General features: G+C 43.5%; 1 protein-coding gene across 1 annotated transcript; it reads right to left on the reverse strand.

The window, feature by feature from the left end:
• Positions 1 to 1,378: 1,378 nt before the first annotated feature.
• On the reverse strand, positions 1,379 to 14,016 carry LOC308257915 (membrane-spanning 4-domains subfamily A member 8-like; the record flags this gene model as incomplete). The annotated part of the gene is made up of 6 exons (XM_080688063.1): positions 1,379 to 1,468; positions 1,622 to 1,735; positions 6,081 to 6,215; positions 7,275 to 7,334; positions 11,795 to 11,926; positions 13,798 to 14,016. The coding sequence occupies 6 exons, from the start codon at positions 14,014 to 14,016 to the stop codon at positions 1,379 to 1,381; spliced, it is 750 nt and encodes a 249-aa protein (XP_080544189.1).
• Between the last annotated feature and the right edge of the window lie 5,339 nt (positions 14,017 to 19,355).

The raw sequence follows: 19,355 nt of genomic DNA on the forward strand, positions 1-19,355 counted from the left end.
CAGCCTCACCTCCCATGGCCTACATTTTCTTGCCAGAGGCAGCCTTTACTCAAACTGGCTCTCCTGCCATGAATGCTCTCCTCTGTCCCTTTCCTGGCTTCATGGTGTGCCAGTGTTTGGGAACCTAATTTCAGTTTCCAGTGAGCCATGCTGTCCTTTCTGATGCCCCCGTCTCCCTCATGGGCTAGTGAACTTCTGGAGGGTCCTACTCACTCTGTGTAGCACCAACTCACACCCTGCACCCAGGTCCTTTCACTGCTCTCCAAGGCTCACAGAGCAGCAGGCTCATTGGTACTGGTGCCCCCCTGTGGCCATGAGGAAAACAGATATGACAAGATGAGGTGGTCAATAGCATGGAATACGGAGGCAAAGAACATGGATTCAAATCCAGCTTCCGCAATTACTAGTGGTATGGACTTGGGAAAATTACCTAGCCTTTCTGAGTCCCAGATTTTTCATATTTCTTGTTCTTAAGACGTAGATAATGTCACTCTGTAATGTTTGGCTATGAAATGAGATAATGCAAGTAAAAGGGCATTGAGCAGAATAACTTGGTAAATACTGAGGCAGGATAGTAGGAAGCTAGAATAGGAAAATTCCTTGACAGGTGGAATAAGGAAAACTGAGACAAAATAATTAGACAAAGCAAACAATTTGAGTAATTTACAGCCAGCTAATGAATCACAAGGTTTTATCTTCCTTAAACAGGGATACTTAGGAGCAAATGGTTCACACATTCCAGGACTTTGCGTGCTCACCATGTTCACCCTCCTCCTGCCATGAATAGAGAGGCTGGAACGTATCAGATGCTCAGTGCACTTTTATTCAGTGAGTGAATGATTGGGAGAATGAAGCTGGGGTTGTCTAGACATTTGATCCTCTAACTCAGTGGTCGGCAAACTGCGGCTCGCGAGCCACATGCGGCTCGCAAGCCATGGTTTGCCGCTCTGTTGACAAATGAGTTTGCCGAACACTGACCTAGACTCTCGATTCCAATAATTACAAGCTGTTGTTGTCCCTTGTGATTAAGCCCCTATCCCCGTGGTCGGCAAACTCATTAGTCAACAGAGCAGCAAACCGCAGCTTGCGAGCCGCAGTTTGCCGACCACTGCTCTAACTCCTAAGGTCACACAGGTAAGTAAATAAATATGTGCCCTGGACGTCCCACACGTTGATGTCTTAGGGAGGACCTCTTTGCTCAAATCCATTTCAAAGCCCTGTCTCTTTTTTAAACAGGAACAGCATGAAGTCAAGGGTGCCAACCGCTGGGGAAACACATTCCTTAGTTTGTCAGGGAAGGAAGAAGCTGAATTTCAGAAGCCTAGAAAGGGGAGTTCTTCTTTTGGTCCCAGTGAAAGATGCTTCTAGAACTTTTGGCTTATCGGGAGCCCTGGACCGCATTGAAATAATATGGTGGCGAGTTCACTGGTTCTGGATTGGTGTAGATGGTTTGGAAGACCATTGGGCCCTGGAAAAGATAGGCACAGGAGGTGCATTAGTGAGAACCGTGTATGGAAAAAGGCCTTTGGACATTCTGGGCAGGAAGGGGAGCCCGAACGCCCCTCTGGTCCCCACGCTCTTTGGGGCATGTTTACACCCTGTGAAGATCCTACAAACTCACGCTGTTGTGTGAATGGCGGAGTAGTTGGCAGCCAAAGTGGGCAGCCGTGCAGGCAATGCAGAACTCCAGGAGGCTGAAGATGAACAGCACAGCAGAAGTAGCTACTCCAGGGGCCTAGAACCAGAAGGAACATGGAGGTCATGAGGGCTGCCCCGCGAGGTGAGGTCTGGCCCAAAGCATGGCTCTGCAACGGACCATGGCTAGGGCTTTGAGGAAGCCCTCTAACCTCGTCTCAGCCTCGTGGAGAAATTATCTCCCCAGGTTTTGGGAGGGTCAAGTGTCCTTGTAAAAGAATTATTTTAACACCTATGACCTGTGTTCTTCTAAGGGAAACATTGTTTAGGGAAACACCTTGGTGACTTGTTTTAGGCACAGGGCAGGAGACCTAAGGATGGGTTCTGGGGTGAGACAGTGAAAGAGTGAAACTGTTCTGTGTAGGAAGTGAACAGAAATTTGGGAGTAAGGACAAGCCTCAGAGAGGGAAGGGAAATGACGGGACCAGAAGGTGGAGTCTGCACGAAAAGGCATCTTGTGAGAAATTAACACATTACCAAGCAGGGATGTCTAACCTCCAGGCATCAGTCGTTACCTCCACAATCCCTCCGAACCTTTAAGTCAGGTACTAAAACAACCTTCCTGGCTTGTGACCATGGCATTCTGTGGGGAGAAATAATTGGGACTGTCTTTATAGCTTGGGAAAACAATCAGTAGAAGGATCCCCTAATGGAACTAATTCAGCAGTAGATTTCATGTGAGCACCAGGAGACATCTAAGCCAGGGGTGGGGAACGTCTGGCCAGGCCCAAGAAATCATTTGGTCTGGATCTGCCAAAGCATTAGAGGTAAATTAATTAAATGTTTGACCAAATATAACAGGTTAATTTTTAAGTTGGTAATTTTTGTATGGCCTGCAAGTGATGTTATACATATTCAAATGGGCCTTGGCAGAAAAAAGGTTCCCTATCCCCGAATTCTAAGCCCACCCCTTGCTGTTCTCCAACAATACTTAGGAAAATGGCATCTCCCACTGTATCTTGGGAGAGAGTTTGGGTAGAATCCACTTTAATCATAAAAGGACAAGAGATGAATGACCCCAATAACCATTTGGACTCCAATTACAGGAGAGAATAAATATGAAAGTGAAAGTGCATGGCACATGGTAGGTACCAAACAAATATTTGTCAATTATGACTTTTAAATTGGCATTGTGATAGCTGGCTGCTCAGAGAATCCTCTTATGGAGAGACCCCTTTTTTTCACTTTCCTTTTCTTCCCTCCCTATTTAGCAAGCATTTATTAAACACCTGTTTGCTACGAAAGGCTAAGAAAGCATCCTCAGAAGCACAATTCAGTGAGGATGGCAGATAAAGATGTAGATAATTACAATTCAAATCAGACAGGGTAAGACACAAAAATAGTGTCTTTTTATATATATATATTTTATTGATTTTTTACAGAGAGGAAGGGAGAGGGTTAGCGAGTTAGAAACATCGATGAGAGAGAAACATCGATCAGCTGCCTCCTGCACACCCCCTATTGGGGATGTGCCCGCAACCAAGGTACATGCCCCCGACCAGAATTGAACCTGGGACCCTTGAGTCTGCAGGCCGACACTCTATCCACTGAGCCAAACCGGTCAGGGCCAAAAATAGTGTCCTGAGGCACTAAGGAGAAAGAGTTTCTCAATAGAAGATTCGATGATGTGGGTTTGGACATATGTCCAGGCAAGGGCATAGCAGGATGATGATGTCTTAGTCAAGGAATCACAGAAGCTTAGGGAGAGGGTCCTTTGCAAATGAAACTAGTCCTTTTCAAATGTATTTTTAACAACAAACATTCTTTCCTAAATAAAACTTTCTAATGGGAAGGGAGCTGGAGGCTGAGTGAAAAAGGTTAAGGGATTAAGAAGTACAAATCAGCATTTATAAAATAGTCATAGGGAAGTAAATTAAAGTATAGCATGGGGAATGTAGTCAATTATACATTGTAATAACTATGTACGATGTCATATGGGTAAAGTCTTTATTGGGGTGATCACCTCATTAATTATATGTGTCTAATTATTATGCTGTACACCTGAAACTAATATAGTATTATACGTCAACTGTAATTGGAAAGAAACAAACACCCTTCCATGGGGAGAAGGGATCTTCAAGCAGTTTAGTTATTATTTGGTGAGCATTAATTCATGCTTATTGAGCCCTTGCAGTAACCCACCCCTTAGCTCATCTTTTGCTAAGCTATGAAATCCAGCCCTCCTTGTTCAAGACTGAGGCAGAAGTGGGTGGGTGGCCAGAATGGAAGAATTCTCTTCCCAAGATCAGACATTGGCAGAAATTAGATCCAAAGTCAGGTGGTAGTGTCTCCAGCCAGTGTGGTGACTGAGAATCTGGTGAAAATGGCATTTTAAAGGTGAAGCCAGCAGGATTCCCTGAGGAGTTGCTGAGAGGTGTGGGAAACAGAGAGCAGGTCAATGATTTCACTAAGTTTTTGTCCTCAGTGACTGCAAGGATGCAGTTGCCATCAACCTGCAAAAGGCAACCTGAGAGAAGGTTTAGGAAGTAAAATCTAGAGATGAGATTTGAATATGTTAACTTCAAGATGGTGAGTGGACAACTAGATACAAGAGACCAGAGTTTGCTAGAGATATTTTGTGGGAAGCTATGCAACTGGAGTCATTTTCATAAAGAAAATGTTTCAAGTCACCAGACTGGATGACACTGCCAACGCAGGGAGTAGAGAGAGAAGCAGAAGAAGATCGAGGACTGAGTGTGAGAAGTTGGGGGAAAGACAAGAACCAGCAAAAGGAACAGAGAAGAGAGTAACCAGTATAGGTGCAGGAACACCAGCTGCAGGGCCTGGGAGTCCACCAAAGAGGAGGAATGATGGGGGACCTTGAGCAGAGGAGGCTTTTGGAGAAATGAGGCTGAACATATGGCTAGAGTGGGCTCAAGAGATTATGAGAGGAATGAATTGGAGACTGTGAGGTAGACAATTCTTTTGAGGAATTATCTGCAGAGAGGGCCAGAGAAATGGGGTGGAAGCTGAAGGAAGGTTGGTTTGTTTCTTAAGATGAAAAAACAAAGTGTGTTTAGATGCTTACAGAAAATCTGTAGCAAGAGCGGGAGAGTGATGTAGAAGAGAAGTGGGGGCAAGGGAGAGAGGAGAAGCACATGGAGAGAAAACCTTGAGTGGGCAGAGAGGCAGGGCTGCTGGGCAGAGGGAGACACTGAGTTTACATGGGACTCATCCGTAGCTGCACTTTCAGATCTGTTAGGACCAGAGGACTTGAGATGTGGTGTACATGCAAAAACAACACTGGATTTCAAAGATGTGGCACCAAAAATGCAAAATATTAAATTAATAATTTTTAATACAAATTACATATTGAAATGACACTTTAGATCAATTGGGTTAAATAAATGTATTATTAAAATTAATTTCACCTGTTACTTTTTTTCATTTTTAAATGTGGCAACTAGAAAATGTTAAGTCACATACGAGGCTTACATTAAATTTCTATTGGATAGCATGGGTCTACCGCATGAATTGGCTCATTTGTCTATGCCTATTCTCTGGCTGCTTTCACGCTGGGTTAAGTACTTGCAACAGAGACCAGGTGGTCTGCAAAGCCTTAAAAATTCACTCTCCATACCTTTTCCGCACACTTTTGCTGAGCCCTTTGTCCATAGTAATGGGCAAGAAGGCAAGCATTGAGTAGAGGTGCAGCTTGGAGGGTACGGAGCATTATCTGTATAACTGCATCTAATTCTCCCAACAATGTCATAAGGTAGGAACTGTATTTTCCTTTTCTTCTTAAAAAAGCTTCATTGTTGAAAGTATTACATATGCCCCTTTTTCCTTCCATTGACCGCTTAGAGCCTGCCCCCACCCCCAGCCTCCACCACTCTATTGTCTGTGTCCATGGGTTAGACATATATGCAAACAAGTTCTTTGGTACCCACCCACCGACCTTTGCCTTCCCTCTGAGATTCAACAGTCTGTTCCAAGCTTTTATGTCTCTAGATCGATTTTGTTCAATAGCTTCCTTAGTTCATTAGAATCCACATATGAGTGAGATCATGTAATACTTGTCTTTCTCTGACTGGCTTATTTCGCTTAGCATAATATTCTCCAGGTTCCTCCAGGCTGTCTCAAAGGCTAAGAGATTCTTCTTTTTTACGGCTGCATAATATGCCATGGTGTAAATGTATCCCAACTTTTTTATCCATTCATCTACTGATGGTACTGTTTTATAAAGATAGAAACCAAGACTAAGAAGTCACATGCTTAGAGTAACAGCAATAAAGCTACACACTTGAAACTCTGTTCTGATTCTGACAACACCTCTGTTTTCTTTGGTGCTTGGTGAAGAAGCTTGGTGGTCAGGCCCTTTCCATGATTTCCTAAACATAGCTAAGTTGGAACCCAGAGGAGCATTGGTCAAGAGGGATACTCACCACACCCCAGTAAATATAGTAGTTGGGATAGTAGTAATGATGTAGGGGGTTGATAATCAGCTCTGTGATGAACAGCATGTTTCCAACCATAGAACAGATGGCACTGATGATGTTCAAGCCCAAGCTGCCATTCAGCTGAAGAAGACACAGCGGGTCAGGATGTGAGAGAAAAATGATTGTAGTTGAGTTGAGCATAGATTAAACTTGTGATTCCTAATGTGAACTCCCACAATCCTAGTTCTGGAGCAAGAGGTGTACTATGCAAAAAAATTAAAATGGTGGTAAATTAGCTTTGAAAACACCTGGGCTGAAAAATGTTAAACAGGTATTTTGTTCAGGACTTCTCAGAGCCTTTAGCATGGATTATGGATCTTCCAGAAGTGGACTACTAAATAGAGATTTCCACCCACCCCCTGCAAGTTTATCTAACCATCTTCATAAAGTGTCTCGTGGGACAAGTATCCCCAAGAATAATCTTTAGGAAACACTTGACCCATTTATCCCCGCCCCCAGGAGAGGAGCAGGAAACTTAACCCAAGTGTCTTGGGATGTGACAGGCTCTGATGCTCCAAAATTCTGGTAAATGTGCAGAAAGGCATGCCCAGAACTGACCTTCCCTATGGAGATTTTAAAATAGATCTCATCTGGTGTGGGACTGGTTCATTCTGGGGCCCCTTGCCCCAGATAACCTGCTCGTGAGAGAAGCAAAGGTACTTTCTTGGCCCAATGCTTGAGGACCACCAAGCCTTGCTCACGTTGATTCAGAGAGCTTATTTGTCAGGATTCCTTTGGGAAGCTGCTGCTTGAGCCTCCCCTGGCCTCCCTGTAGAAATGTTGGCACTGGGCTCTGGATGCTGCAGGCAGTCAGTGCCTGCTCTGCTAGAGGGGGCCCTGCACCCCAGGTAGCTTTCTGCCTCCTCTTAGAAAAGTTACTGTCTCTGTCTCTCCATACCCTGATGCCTAAACAAAGTTGGTTGTTGCCCTTCCTTTCCCAGAGTCTTCTGGACTCTTCCCAATTGTGACTCTGGTCAGGTTCATGGGGTCCTAAAAGTGAGCCTGCATGTCAGCGCCCTGTGTCTGGTTATAAGTAGGTGCAAGGATGAGGGAGGCATTGTGTGCGAGCTTCTTTCCCCCCGTTGTGTGTCTCTCTTAAGGTTCCACAGCCGGCAGAGCCTGTCTCAGGATGGGACTTACCAGGCAAGAAGATCTCGGTAGGTGATCTGATGCCACTGAGAAGGATCCTGAAATGATGAACTGGCACAGAAAAGAGGGCGTTTAGAAAGAGGTTGGGTCAGGGCCCCACCTCCAGGCTTCTGTTCTGGTCACACATATATTCTCTCATAGACGCTAGGATCCTCTGCTGGGACCTCCCACTCAACTGAGGAGAGAGGAGAAAAGAAGGAGGGAAGGAAGGAGGGAAGGGAGAGAGGGAAGGAGGGAGGGAGGGAGGGAATACTATTTTGCACTCCTGACAGGACAGTGAATTGGGATAAATATATATATTAGAATCAAGTTCACCTGGTTTTAAACTTTAACTTGAAACTCATGTGATCTTAGGTAAGTTATTAATTTCTCTAAGTGTATATTTCCTCTTTAAAAAATTGGAAAAACTATTTGTCTTCCTAATTGTTATTGAGATAATCAGTCCCTTGCATCTAGCATTTGGTATATCTTGCCCATGGTAGATCCTGTACATGGTAGATACTCAATAAAATTACCTCTTTTCTTGCCTTTTATTTTCTCACATGCACATCTTGTTGGCCTCCTAAAAGGATTCACTCAGGCATGGGGGCTCTTGAGGGAAGAAGGAAGGAGTTCCGTATTTTCACTGCTTTTAGTTAGAAGCCCAACATCAGTCCTTACTTGTCTACAATTTGGTGAGTACCTTTTAGTTAATCAGAAAAATGTTGCATCTCTGTGATGCCAAAGATCAACTATGAGGGCTACAGGGTAGATTGTGTGCATTTATTTCAACACTGATGTTCTGCAGGCATAGTGGTAATGGGATTCTCTGCTGTCAGCGAGAGTCTGAGAGGACATCAGCTATGGTTTAATGGAAGCTTTTCTGAGCCCTACATGAAGTGCTCTTAACTTTGCCTTACTTAACTGCACAATGGCCCATCAAGCATCATCATTATTCCCATTTTATAGAGGGGTGGACTGAGACATAGAGATGTTGAATAACTTATCTAAGATCATTCAGCAAATAGCTTATCTTGGAATCAAATCCAGGTAGTTGACTCCAGATCTCATGTTCTTAGCCCTCATCCTATACTTACTCCAGCTCAGGGTAGATGCCTGTGCCTTGGAATGGAAATGGGTATTCACAATGAAAACTTACTCTAGCCACCTATGCCTTATAAGAGGAATGCCATGTTTCCTATAAGTGGAAAAATAAATATCAATCTTACATCCTTCTTTTTATACAGACATGATACAGAAGAATGGAAACAGAAGGCTGGACTTCTAATAGCCCTCCTGATCCTTTTGAGGTGCCCAAGGAGATGAGCCTTTGGTTTGAAGGAGGACCTTAATGATCTTTAGGAAATAGATAGTCCTGGAGTCAAGAAGGCAATGAAGGCCCTGACTAGTGTGGCTCAGTTGATTGAGTGTTGTCCCATACACCAAAATGTTGCTGGGTTGATTCCTCCTCAGAGCACATGCCCAGTTTAAAGGCTCAATTCCCAATAGGGGTGTGCAGGAGGCAGCCGATGGATGTTTCTCTCACATTAATGTTTCTCTCCCTCTCTCTCTACAATAAAAGAAAATATATTTTTTTAAAAAGAAGGCAACAAAAGGTAAAAGTGCCCTGCAGAACAAAGGGAGAGTGGTGTCATGAGGGCTGATGGGACCTGAGCAGCCTGGTGTAGGGGAGATAGCCAGGAAGGCATTTGAGGTGCCTTAAGGCAGTGGTTGGCAAACTGAGGCTCGCGAGCCACCGTGGTTTGCCACTCTGTTGACTAATGAGTTTGCCGACCACTGCATTAAGGGAATTGAACACTGAAGTGATATGCGGTAAGAAACTGTTTTGTGGTGTTAGTCTTCTCCATTGCCCCAAACTCCACTGAAATCTGTTATATACACAAGTATCTGTGGTTGGCTGAGATCCAAATCTGGGTCTATGCAGAACAGAGAGAACTCAGCCTCAGAAGATGAGACAAGAGAGGAGGTACTTGGACAAAAGTGCCCCCAAGAACATAAGCCCTGCCATTTTGCAGATGCTGTGTGGGCATGAAGGTGGCAGATAATTCTAGGCAATTTTATTTAATTCTCATGGTGTACCATGACTTGGTTCATGTCCAGGTTACTTTGGAGTTTTAATACTTGTTTTTTTTTGTTGTTGCTAACCCTCCACCTGGGATATTTTTTTCCACTGATTTTTACAAAGTGGAAGCCAGGGGGAGAGACAGAAAGAGAGGGAAACATCGATTGGTTGCCTCCCACACGGGCCCCAATTGCAGGTGGGGATAAGCCTGCAGCATGTGTCCTTGACCAGAATTGAACCCGAAACCCTTCAGTTCCAGAGCATTGCTCTAACCATTGAGCAACCCAGCTCGGGCTGGAGTTTTACTATTGTTGAGAAAAGTTGTTTTGAATCACAGATAAGTGTTCAAGTTGAGAAACAGAATGCATTATAGCAGGGAGAAAAGGAGATGGGTGTGGGAGGGGAGGAGAGATTGAGTGTGTGTGTGTGTGTGTGTGTGTGTGTGTGTGTGTAGAAAGGAGGACACTAGGAAGAATGTAAAAGGACCATAAAGGCAATACATTGGAGAAGAGAAAGGACCTGTGGTTCTTAACCTTTTAAGCGGTTCCAGATCACCCTGAGAATGTGATAAAAACTATGGGCTTTTCCAGAAAAAATCTAATGTTACTACAAAATATTAATCTGTAGATTCCAGGCTGAGTCCCTACTGATTAATTTTAATGACTGTTTTGTGGCTGGGCAGTTAACTCCTGGTGGAAACATTTTTCTTCTGGAGCTCCAGCCTTGGGCTTGCGTTGAAGAGAATGTGAGCGCTTGGCTGATGGAGTAGGAAAAGGTTTCCTGACCTCTGAGTTGGGCTCATTAGAAAAGGTGCCCACTGTGGGACAATGGTCACTTGGTATATGAGCTGAATTCTGTCTCCTCGTAATCCATCTTTTGAGGTTCTAACACCCAGGACCTCCAAATGTGACTATATAGTTGTTTCCAGACTCACTATAGTTGGACTTATTATTATTATTTTTTTTACTTTACAATGATGTGCAAATGATATGCATTCAGTAGAAACTGTTCTTTGGATTTTGAATTTTGATCTTTTCCCGAGTGAGTTATATGCGCTGAGCCCCTGAGCAGCTGGGGATGAGCTGGTGATCCCAGAAGTGGTGATGCTAGACAGAAGTAGCCAGCCTCAGCTCCCTGTCAGCCACGCAATCATGAGGGTAAACAACCCATTCTCTACAGTGTAGAATTTAATGCAATTTTGATGCAGGATATTTTCAATTTATGATGGGTTATTGAGATGTAACCCCATCATAAGTTGAGGAGCATTGTATTTGAAGATAGGGCCTTTAAAGAGGTGATTAAGGTTAAATTAAGGTCATACAGGTGGGTTCTAATCCAATATAACTGATGTTCTTATAAGAAAAGCTATGAGGACACAGACAGACACAGAGGGAAGACCATGTGAAGACACAGGGAGGAAGACAGTCATTTACAAGCCAAGGAGAGAGGCCTCAAGAGAAATAACCCTGCCCACACCTTGATCTTAGACTTCCAGCATCCAGAACTATCTGTGTATATAAAAAGCTAGTGTCCGTAATGACCGTGACGACCAAACGACTGGTCACGATGAGGTCACTGAGCACCTCTTGGTCCCTCCCCACCTTCTGGCCCACAATCGGGGTGGTGCGGGACTGGAGACTGGCGAGCGGGCTGAACGGCTGACCTCTTGGTCCCTGCTCCAGGCCCCCAGGCTTCAATGGATCAGCGATGGTGAACAGGGGAATCGGGGTGGGTGGCAGGAGGACCGAGCTGGCTGGCAGGCCGTTGGGATCACCAGCTCCTCCCCAGCTGCTCAGGGGCTCAGGCCTGTGGGAAAGCAGGCACCAGCAACTTCACCTCCATGTGCGTGTGCCGGGCTGGCCGCTGATGGAACACGCTGCCTGCTCGAGGCCACTCACCTGGGTGCCGCCGCTGCTGGAGCTTGAGGCGCTGACAGAAGCTGCAGAGCGCACCTGCGACCTACCCGCCACGGTGTGATTGGCCCCGAATGGGCAGCACGTTCCATCAATGGCCAGCCTGGCACACACGCATGGAGGTGAAGTCGCTGATGCCTGCTTTCCCGCAGGCCTGAGCCTCCGAGGAGCTGGGGATGAGCTCGTGATCCCAACGGCCTGACAGCCTGGCGATGGAGGTGGCGTTTGGCCTAGGGACTGGCAAACGGGCAGAAGATGGCCCCGATTGCAGGAGGCTAGGCCCTAGGGGCCCTACCCGCACAATTTTGTGCGCTGGGCCTCTAGTGAGATAATAAAAATCTGTTGTTTAGCCACCCAGTCTATGGAATTTGTTCTGGCTGCCCAAGTGGACTAATGTTCTTGGTGAATACAGCCTGAGCTGGGTTCATAGCCCATGTGCTCTCTTGCTGGAAAACTTCTGTAGCAAAGTACACAACTTGCCAAGGTGGGCCTCAGTGTATTGGCACTTTCTGGAACTCACTTGCAGGGCAACTCACATTACTTACCCAGATACCTGCCCAGAAGGGATAGCCTCCGTAGAATGAGATAGCTGTGTAGTGCCCAGGAATGATGGTCCCCATGATGATGCCCAAGCCAATGTGTATCAGGCCAATCAGGATCTGCATGGCCTGTCAGGAGAGCCAGAAGTTGAGACTTTTGTTTCTGAGGTTGGATCCTGCCCACAGTCCCCACCCCTCACACTGCTTTGCCTACTTTTTATTTTAAAAAATATTTCCTTTTCTTGGTCTAAAAAGTTATATGAATAATATAAAGATAAAACTTGCCATAATTTCCCCCAACTCAAAGAATTACAATCACTTAAATTTTGGTGTGTATTCCTCCATTGTTTTTTTTTTCCCCCAATAATATATAGTGTTAATACAAAATGGCCCTGCATATTTAACTTAGTAATATTCCATCCCAAACACATCCCCATGGTGTTGAGTATTCTTTAAACATATGCTTTTTAAGGATTTCCCACATTCCACTGTGTGGATGATCTGTGAAGTAGTTGGAACAGGGATATTGGGCAGGTAAGATTGTTTCTGTTTTCATATTATAAACAACACTGCGATAAACATCTCTGTAGATTAAGTCTTTGTGCTCATCTCTTATTTTGGTGATACTCTTTAGGATTGAAATGTATCTGCATCTCCCCCATCAAATTAGTATCTTGAAGTTCAAGCCTCCAGGGCCTCAGAATGAGATTTCATTTGGAAATAGGGTTGCTGCAGATGTTATTAGGTAAAATGAGGTGTATTGGAATAGGGTGGTCCCAATATGACTGCTATCCTTTTAAAGGAATGCCATGTGAAGAGTGAACAAAGGAGAATGCCAAGATGGGAGTTATGCTGCCACAAGCTAAGGACCTACTGGAAGCTAGGGGACTGGCCTGGAACAGATCCACCCCTAGAGCCTTTATAGGGAGCATGGCCCCATGGTTACCTTGATTACACACTTCTGGCCTCTAGAATGATGAGACAGTAAATTTCTAAGTGTTCTAAGCCACCTCATTTGGCAGTGTTATGACAGCTCTAGGAAACTAATACATATTCTTAGCCAAATGGCATATACACATCCATACGTATATGTATATGTGTATGTACTACAAAAATGGCAGTGAATACAAGTACATTATTTCCTTAAATTTGCACAAATGGTAGCAAATTACACACCATGTCTGCTCTTAGTCCCCCCCACCCCCCATTAATTATATAGCTTGTGGGTATGTCCATATCATTGTACAAGGAGATTTCTTTTTAACCTCCACATTTCATTCTTTGTATGTACAATACATTGATTTAACCAGTATTACATTGATGGGTATTTCAGTTATTCTGTTTTTTCTATCACAAGACATGCTTTGATAAAAAAAAAAAAACTGCATACATGTCGTATTTCTCACGTGTACAGGCATGGCTGCAGGACAAAGTCTCATAAATGGAATTATTGGGTATTTTTATATCATTTGACATTACTATGAATAGTATATGGGGGTGGAGCTAGGATTTCAACCTGAGCATCCTGGATTAGAATCCATGGTCATCATTCAACCATGCAATGAGATGGGCTTCCCCCTTTCCCACACAGGACAGCCATTTTGGGGAACATCAGCGTGAGCTCTTATCTTGTTCCCATTGGAGAAAGATTCCATTCAAACAAATTGGGTTTAGAATCCATCTTCTGTCTCGCTGGATCCACTTCTTCCAGAGGCCACATGGGTCAACATGGATTCTGGCACCAGGACCAACATTCCAATTTACTGCTTCTTTGTTGCTTTTCTTTCTCTTTCCTAAAATGCCCAAGATAGGTAATACAAGGTCCCACCCAGAGGCCCTGGTGATGCTGTAGAGCTGAGCTTCTTAATAGACCTGAGTTTGGCAAGGCTGGGTCAGCTCCAGCCCCACCTGCTGGATTTGGAGTTTTTGTGTTTTCAAACCTCCACCCATCCCTGACTCCAGCCATGTGGCCAGTGCACGCAGTGTCAAATCTCACTTACCCCTAAAACTTTGCCCTCTTTAAAGGATCCCTGGTCAAGTTGCGTATATACAGGTGGCTCCAAACCAGGTGGGTTCCCAGAAATTGTGTGGATTTGGGGCTGGTTGAGTGGATTCAGGGGCACCTGAGACATGCTTCCTGGGATCACAGGATGTCCATTGTGGGGTGCTGCCACAAACGCAGCATTGGCCTGGGGGCCTGCTGAAGTCATTGAATTCATGCTGCTAAAAAATAAATGCAATGTAGTCATCTCTCACATGTACACTAATATTTACATTGAAAAGATGAGCATCTCAACCTCCTATAAGTTTATTAATTCTTTTTCAGAGCTATTAGATAGCAGTTAGAGAGCACTTTCGAAAATCAATCACAAGAAAACAACTGGAAAATACACAAAGATATGGAGGCTAAATAATGTTACTAAACAATGAATGGGTTAACAATGAGATCAAGAAAGAAATAAAAAGATACATTGACAAAAAATGAAAATGAGAGCACAACAACCAAAAATCTATGGGACACAGGGAAAGCAGTCCTAGGAGCAAAATTCATAGCATTACAGGCCTACCTCAAGAAACAATAAAAATTCAAATAAACAATCTAACTTTACACTTAAGAAACTGAAAAAGGAACAAGCAAAGCCCAAAGTGAGTAGAAGGACAGGATGGAAATAATAAAAACCAGAGGTGAAATAGAGTCAGAAAAAAAAAACCCACAAAAGATCAATGAAACCAAGAGCAGGTTCTGTGAAAATATAAAGATCAACAAATCTTTAAGTAGACTCCTCAAGAAAAAAAGAGAGAGGCCCTAGCTGGTTTGTCTCAGTGGTTAGAGCATCCACCTGCGGACTGAAAGGTCCCGGGTTCAGTTCCAGTCAAGGGCACATGCCCAGGTTGCAGGCTCAATCCCCAGTAGGGGCCATGCAGGAGGCAGCTGATCAATGATTCTCTTTCATCACTGATATTTCTATCTCTTTCTCCCTCTCCTTTCCTCTCTGAAATCAATAAAAATATATTTAAAAAGAGAGAAAGAGAGAGAGAGATAGAGAGGGAGGGAGAGAGAGAGAGAGAGAGAGAGAGAGAGGACCCAAATAAATAAAATCAGACATGAAAGAGGAGAACTAACAACTGACACAAAAGAAATACAAAGGATTGTAAGAACATATTATGAACAACTATATGCCAACAAATTGGACAATCTCCCAGACATGTATAATTTTCCAAAACAGAATCAGGAAGAATCAGATAATCTGAGTAGACAGATCACAAGTGAAATTGAAGCAGTAATAAAAAAAATCCCAACAAACCGAAATCCTGAACCTGCTGGGCTTCACAGGTGAATTTTCTCAAACATTCAAAGAACTGACAGCTTTCTGAAATTATGCCAAAAAATTGAAGTCATTGAATTCATGCTGCTAAAAAATAAATGCAATGGAGGAAGTAAGACTTCCTCAGCTCATTTTAAAAGGCCAGCATTATCTTAATTCCAAGATCATATAAAGACACTACAAAGAAAGAAAATTATAGGTAAATATCGCTGATGAGCATAGATGCTAAAATCCTCAGTAAAGCATTAGCAAATCAGATCCAGCAATACATTAAAAAGATCATACACCATGCTCAAGTGGGATTTATTCCAGGGGTGCAAAGTAAGTACAATATCTACAAATCAATAAATGTGGTATACCTCATAAACAACATGATCATATCAATAAATGCACAAAAAGCATTTGATAAAATCCAGTACCCATTTATGATAAAAACTCTCAGCAAAGTGAGAATAGAGGGAACATATCTCAACATAATACAAGCCATATATGACAAACCCATAGCCAACATCATACTCAGTGGGCAAAAACTAAAAGCATTTCCCCTCAGATCAGGAACACAGGGATGCCTGCTTTCACCATGCTTATTTGACATAGCACTGGAAGTGCTAGCCACAGTGATCAGAAAAGAAGAAATAAAAGGACATTCAAATTGGAAAGGAAGAAGTAAAACTCTCATTATTCCCACATGATATGATACTGTACATAGAAAAACCTAGACTCCACCAAAAAACTACTAGACTTAATAAATGAATTTGGAAATGTAGCAGGATACAAAATTAACACCTCAAAATCCATGGCATTTTTATACACCAACTAGAGGCCCGGTGCATGAATTCATGCACCAGTGGGGTCTCTTGGCCTGGCCTGCAGGATCGGGCCAAAACTGACTCTCCAACATCTCCCGAGTGATCCTGGAATGCAAGAGGGTGCAGGCCAGGCGGAGGGTGCACAATTGGGGCCAGGGAAGGACGCAGGAGGTTGGCCAGCCAGGGAGGGACCACAGGAGGGCTCCAGGGTGTGTCTGGTCTGTCTCGCTCCGTCCCAATTGGCTGGACCACAGCAGCAAGCTCACCTACCAGTTGGAGCGTCCTCCCCCTGGTCAATGCACGTCATAACAAGCGGTTAAGTGGCCTTGGCTTATCATTAGCATATTATGCTTTGATTGGTTGAACAGCCAACTGGATGACTGAACACTTAGCATATTAGGCTTTTATTATATAGGATAATGAACTTTCAAAAAGAGAAACTAAAAACATAACCCCATTTACCATTGCAACAAAAAAATTAATATATTTAGGAATAAACTTAACCAAGGAGGTAAAAGACCTGTACTCCGAAAATGACAGGATTTTAAGAAAAGAGACAGGGGAAGATATAAACAAGTGGAAAAATATACCACTTCATAGATAGGTAGAATCAACATCATTAAAATGTCCATACTACCCAAAGTAATCTACAGATTCAATGCAATTCCTATTAAAACACCAATGGCATATTTCACAGACCTAGAATAAAGACCCCCAAAATTTAAATGGAACCACAAAAGACCCCAAATGAGCCACAGCAATCTTGAGAAAGAAGAGCAAAGTTAGAGGAATTATGATATCAACCTGCACTACAAGGCTGGATGAGATTGGTGAAGGGATTAAGCAAAGAGAAAAAAGAAAGACTCCTAGGCACAGACACAGTATGGAGACTGCCAGAGGGAAGCAGGGTGGAGGGAGGTAGAAGCGGGTAAAATGGGGATAAATGGTGATGGAAGGAGAGTTGACTTGAGGTGCTAAACATACGATATACAGATGATGTATTGTAAAAATGTATACCTGAAACCTACATAATTTTATTAACCAATGTCACCCAATTAATTGGATAAAATTTTTAATTAATAAATAAACAAAACAAATACATCCTGAATCCTCACAACAATCCAGTTTTACATGTGAGGAAACTAAAGCCCAATGTGGATAAGCACTACAGAGGGCATTTTTGTATCTCTCATCATGCTTAGCAGGGTGCTTTGCACATAGTGGTACTTCAACATTGCAGAGCCTGAGTCTCCTGGAGAACAGTGAGTCAAATTCTCTCAATTTCTGCAAAAGTACACTGAGGCTGGGAGTGTGGACATGAAATCCCCTAGGTCCCAGCCATGTAAATATTCGTTAAGTGGAAATCCTTATCCTCCAAGGAAGCCCATGGCCAGGGTTGAGTATATTCACTGAGGGGCTCATGCTGCTCAATGTTTAGGTCACTTGTGAATTCTGGTCTGGTTTTAAAAATTTCTTTCTCTTTTCTTCTTTTCTTTTTGGAGATACAAAGTAAGTTAAATTTACTTTGCTTGTTCCACTGTGCATTTCATTTGAATTCAGAACTCTTGTTTCATGCAGGAAATTTAGAGAAAAAGAAAGTGAATTGTAGTAACATACCCGGAAGCAACTTTTAAATAAACTTTAGACAGAGGTAATGACTCACAGAATCCCATATATGCAGCATAACAGAAATAGATTTGAAGACAGGGTGGTACAGTACATCCTCAGAAATACTTAAGAAGTTGGCATCTCTGCTGATTAGCCATGTTGGTAGGGCTCTCAGTTGTAGAGCATTCTAAAATGACTTATCACACAGAATTGAGTCTCCCACCTGAGAGAGTGCATTCATTTTATCAGGTGAGATTTATAATCTACTAGAAGCCCGATGCACGAATTTGTGCACCAGTGGGGTCCCTCGGCCTGGCCTGTGGGATCAGGCCAAAACTGGCTCTCTGACATCCCCTGAGTGGTCCCGGATTGTGAGAGGGAACAGGCCAGGCCAAGGGACCCCACTGGTGCACGATCGGGACTGGGGAGGGACGCAGGAGGTTGGCCAGCCAGGGAGGGCTCCAGGGCATGTTCGGCCCATCTCCCTCAGTTCCAATTGGCTGGACCCCAGCAGCAAGCTAATGTACCAGTTGGAGCATCTTCCCCCTGGTGGTCAGTGCATGACATAGCAACTGATTGACTCTCTGCCCCCTGGTGGTCAGTGCATATCATAGTGAGTGGTTGAGCGCCCTTAGCATATCATTAGCATATTACACTTTGATTGGTTGAACAGATGACTGGACACTTAGCATATTAGGCTTTTATTATATAGGATTTTCCTATTCTTTCAGACACTACTTGCACTTTCTCAATACCATAAACTGATATACATATATTTACTAAAATACTTTATCCCCTCTATGAGAGTCTAAGATCCTATACAACAGTGACAACATTTATTAGTTACTAGAGGCCCGATCTGCGAAATTTGTGCAAGGGCCTTGGCCCCGGCCCCCCGGCCCCCCGGCCCCCCGCCCCTGCCTGCTGCAGCCAGGGGCCTCTGCTGCCTTTGCCGCCTCTGCCTCGGCCTCCGCCCACTGCAGCTTTGTCTGGAAGGAAAAACATCCAGAAGGATGTCTGGTTTAATTAGCATATTATACTTTTATTATATAGATAACAGCTATCTGATAAGTAACTGAGTATCTGATAAGTAACTTGATATCATATCACTTTCACTATAGTTTGTTTCTAAGCTGCTCTCACAGATCTTTATACACATAGCCCCTAATTTTCATAATAACTCTGTGGGGGAGATAATATAGTACTACTCTTGTTTTATAGAGAAGGTAACTAAAGACAAAGAACTCTTGTTTCATGCAGGAACTTTTAATGTTAAAGCGAATTGTAGTAACATACCCGGAAGCAACTAAATTTCCAAGTTAGGGTCCTATGAAGCAGAGAATTTGAACAATTTCTCTGGTCGAAGTCTTCCTGATTTTTCTTAAAGGATAGCACTTTGTATTAGAAATTTAGTAGCTTCAAAAAGAATTCATTTATTAGCTCATATCTGTGTAGGTCCGAAGTCTGGCATGGCATGGCTGGGGTTCCTGATCAGGGTCTGACAAGGCTGAGAGCAAAGTGTCTAACCAGACTGAAATTTTCTTTCTCTTTTTTTGGAACAGACCCCCAAAAGCTAGTACAATAAACCCTGCAATGGGCTCTTATCCACATCCAGAGTTATTGTAAGTGTAACAAGTGTAATAAGAAAACCTTATCAGCATCCCTGAGCTACAGATAGAAACCCTTAGGTTAAGTATACTCACTTTGTTCTGCCAGTGGCTGTCTCTCTTGCCTCTCTTCCCCCTGGCTTGTTGTAGGCAACTTGTTTTTCCCTTGAAAGAACATACACACTAGTTTCAGGTGGTTGGTATGTTT

This window comes from Plecotus auritus (assembly GCF_963455305.1).
Source record: "Plecotus auritus genome assembly, chromosome: 9".
Classification (NCBI taxonomy): domain Eukaryota; kingdom Metazoa; phylum Chordata; class Mammalia; order Chiroptera; family Vespertilionidae; genus Plecotus; species Plecotus auritus.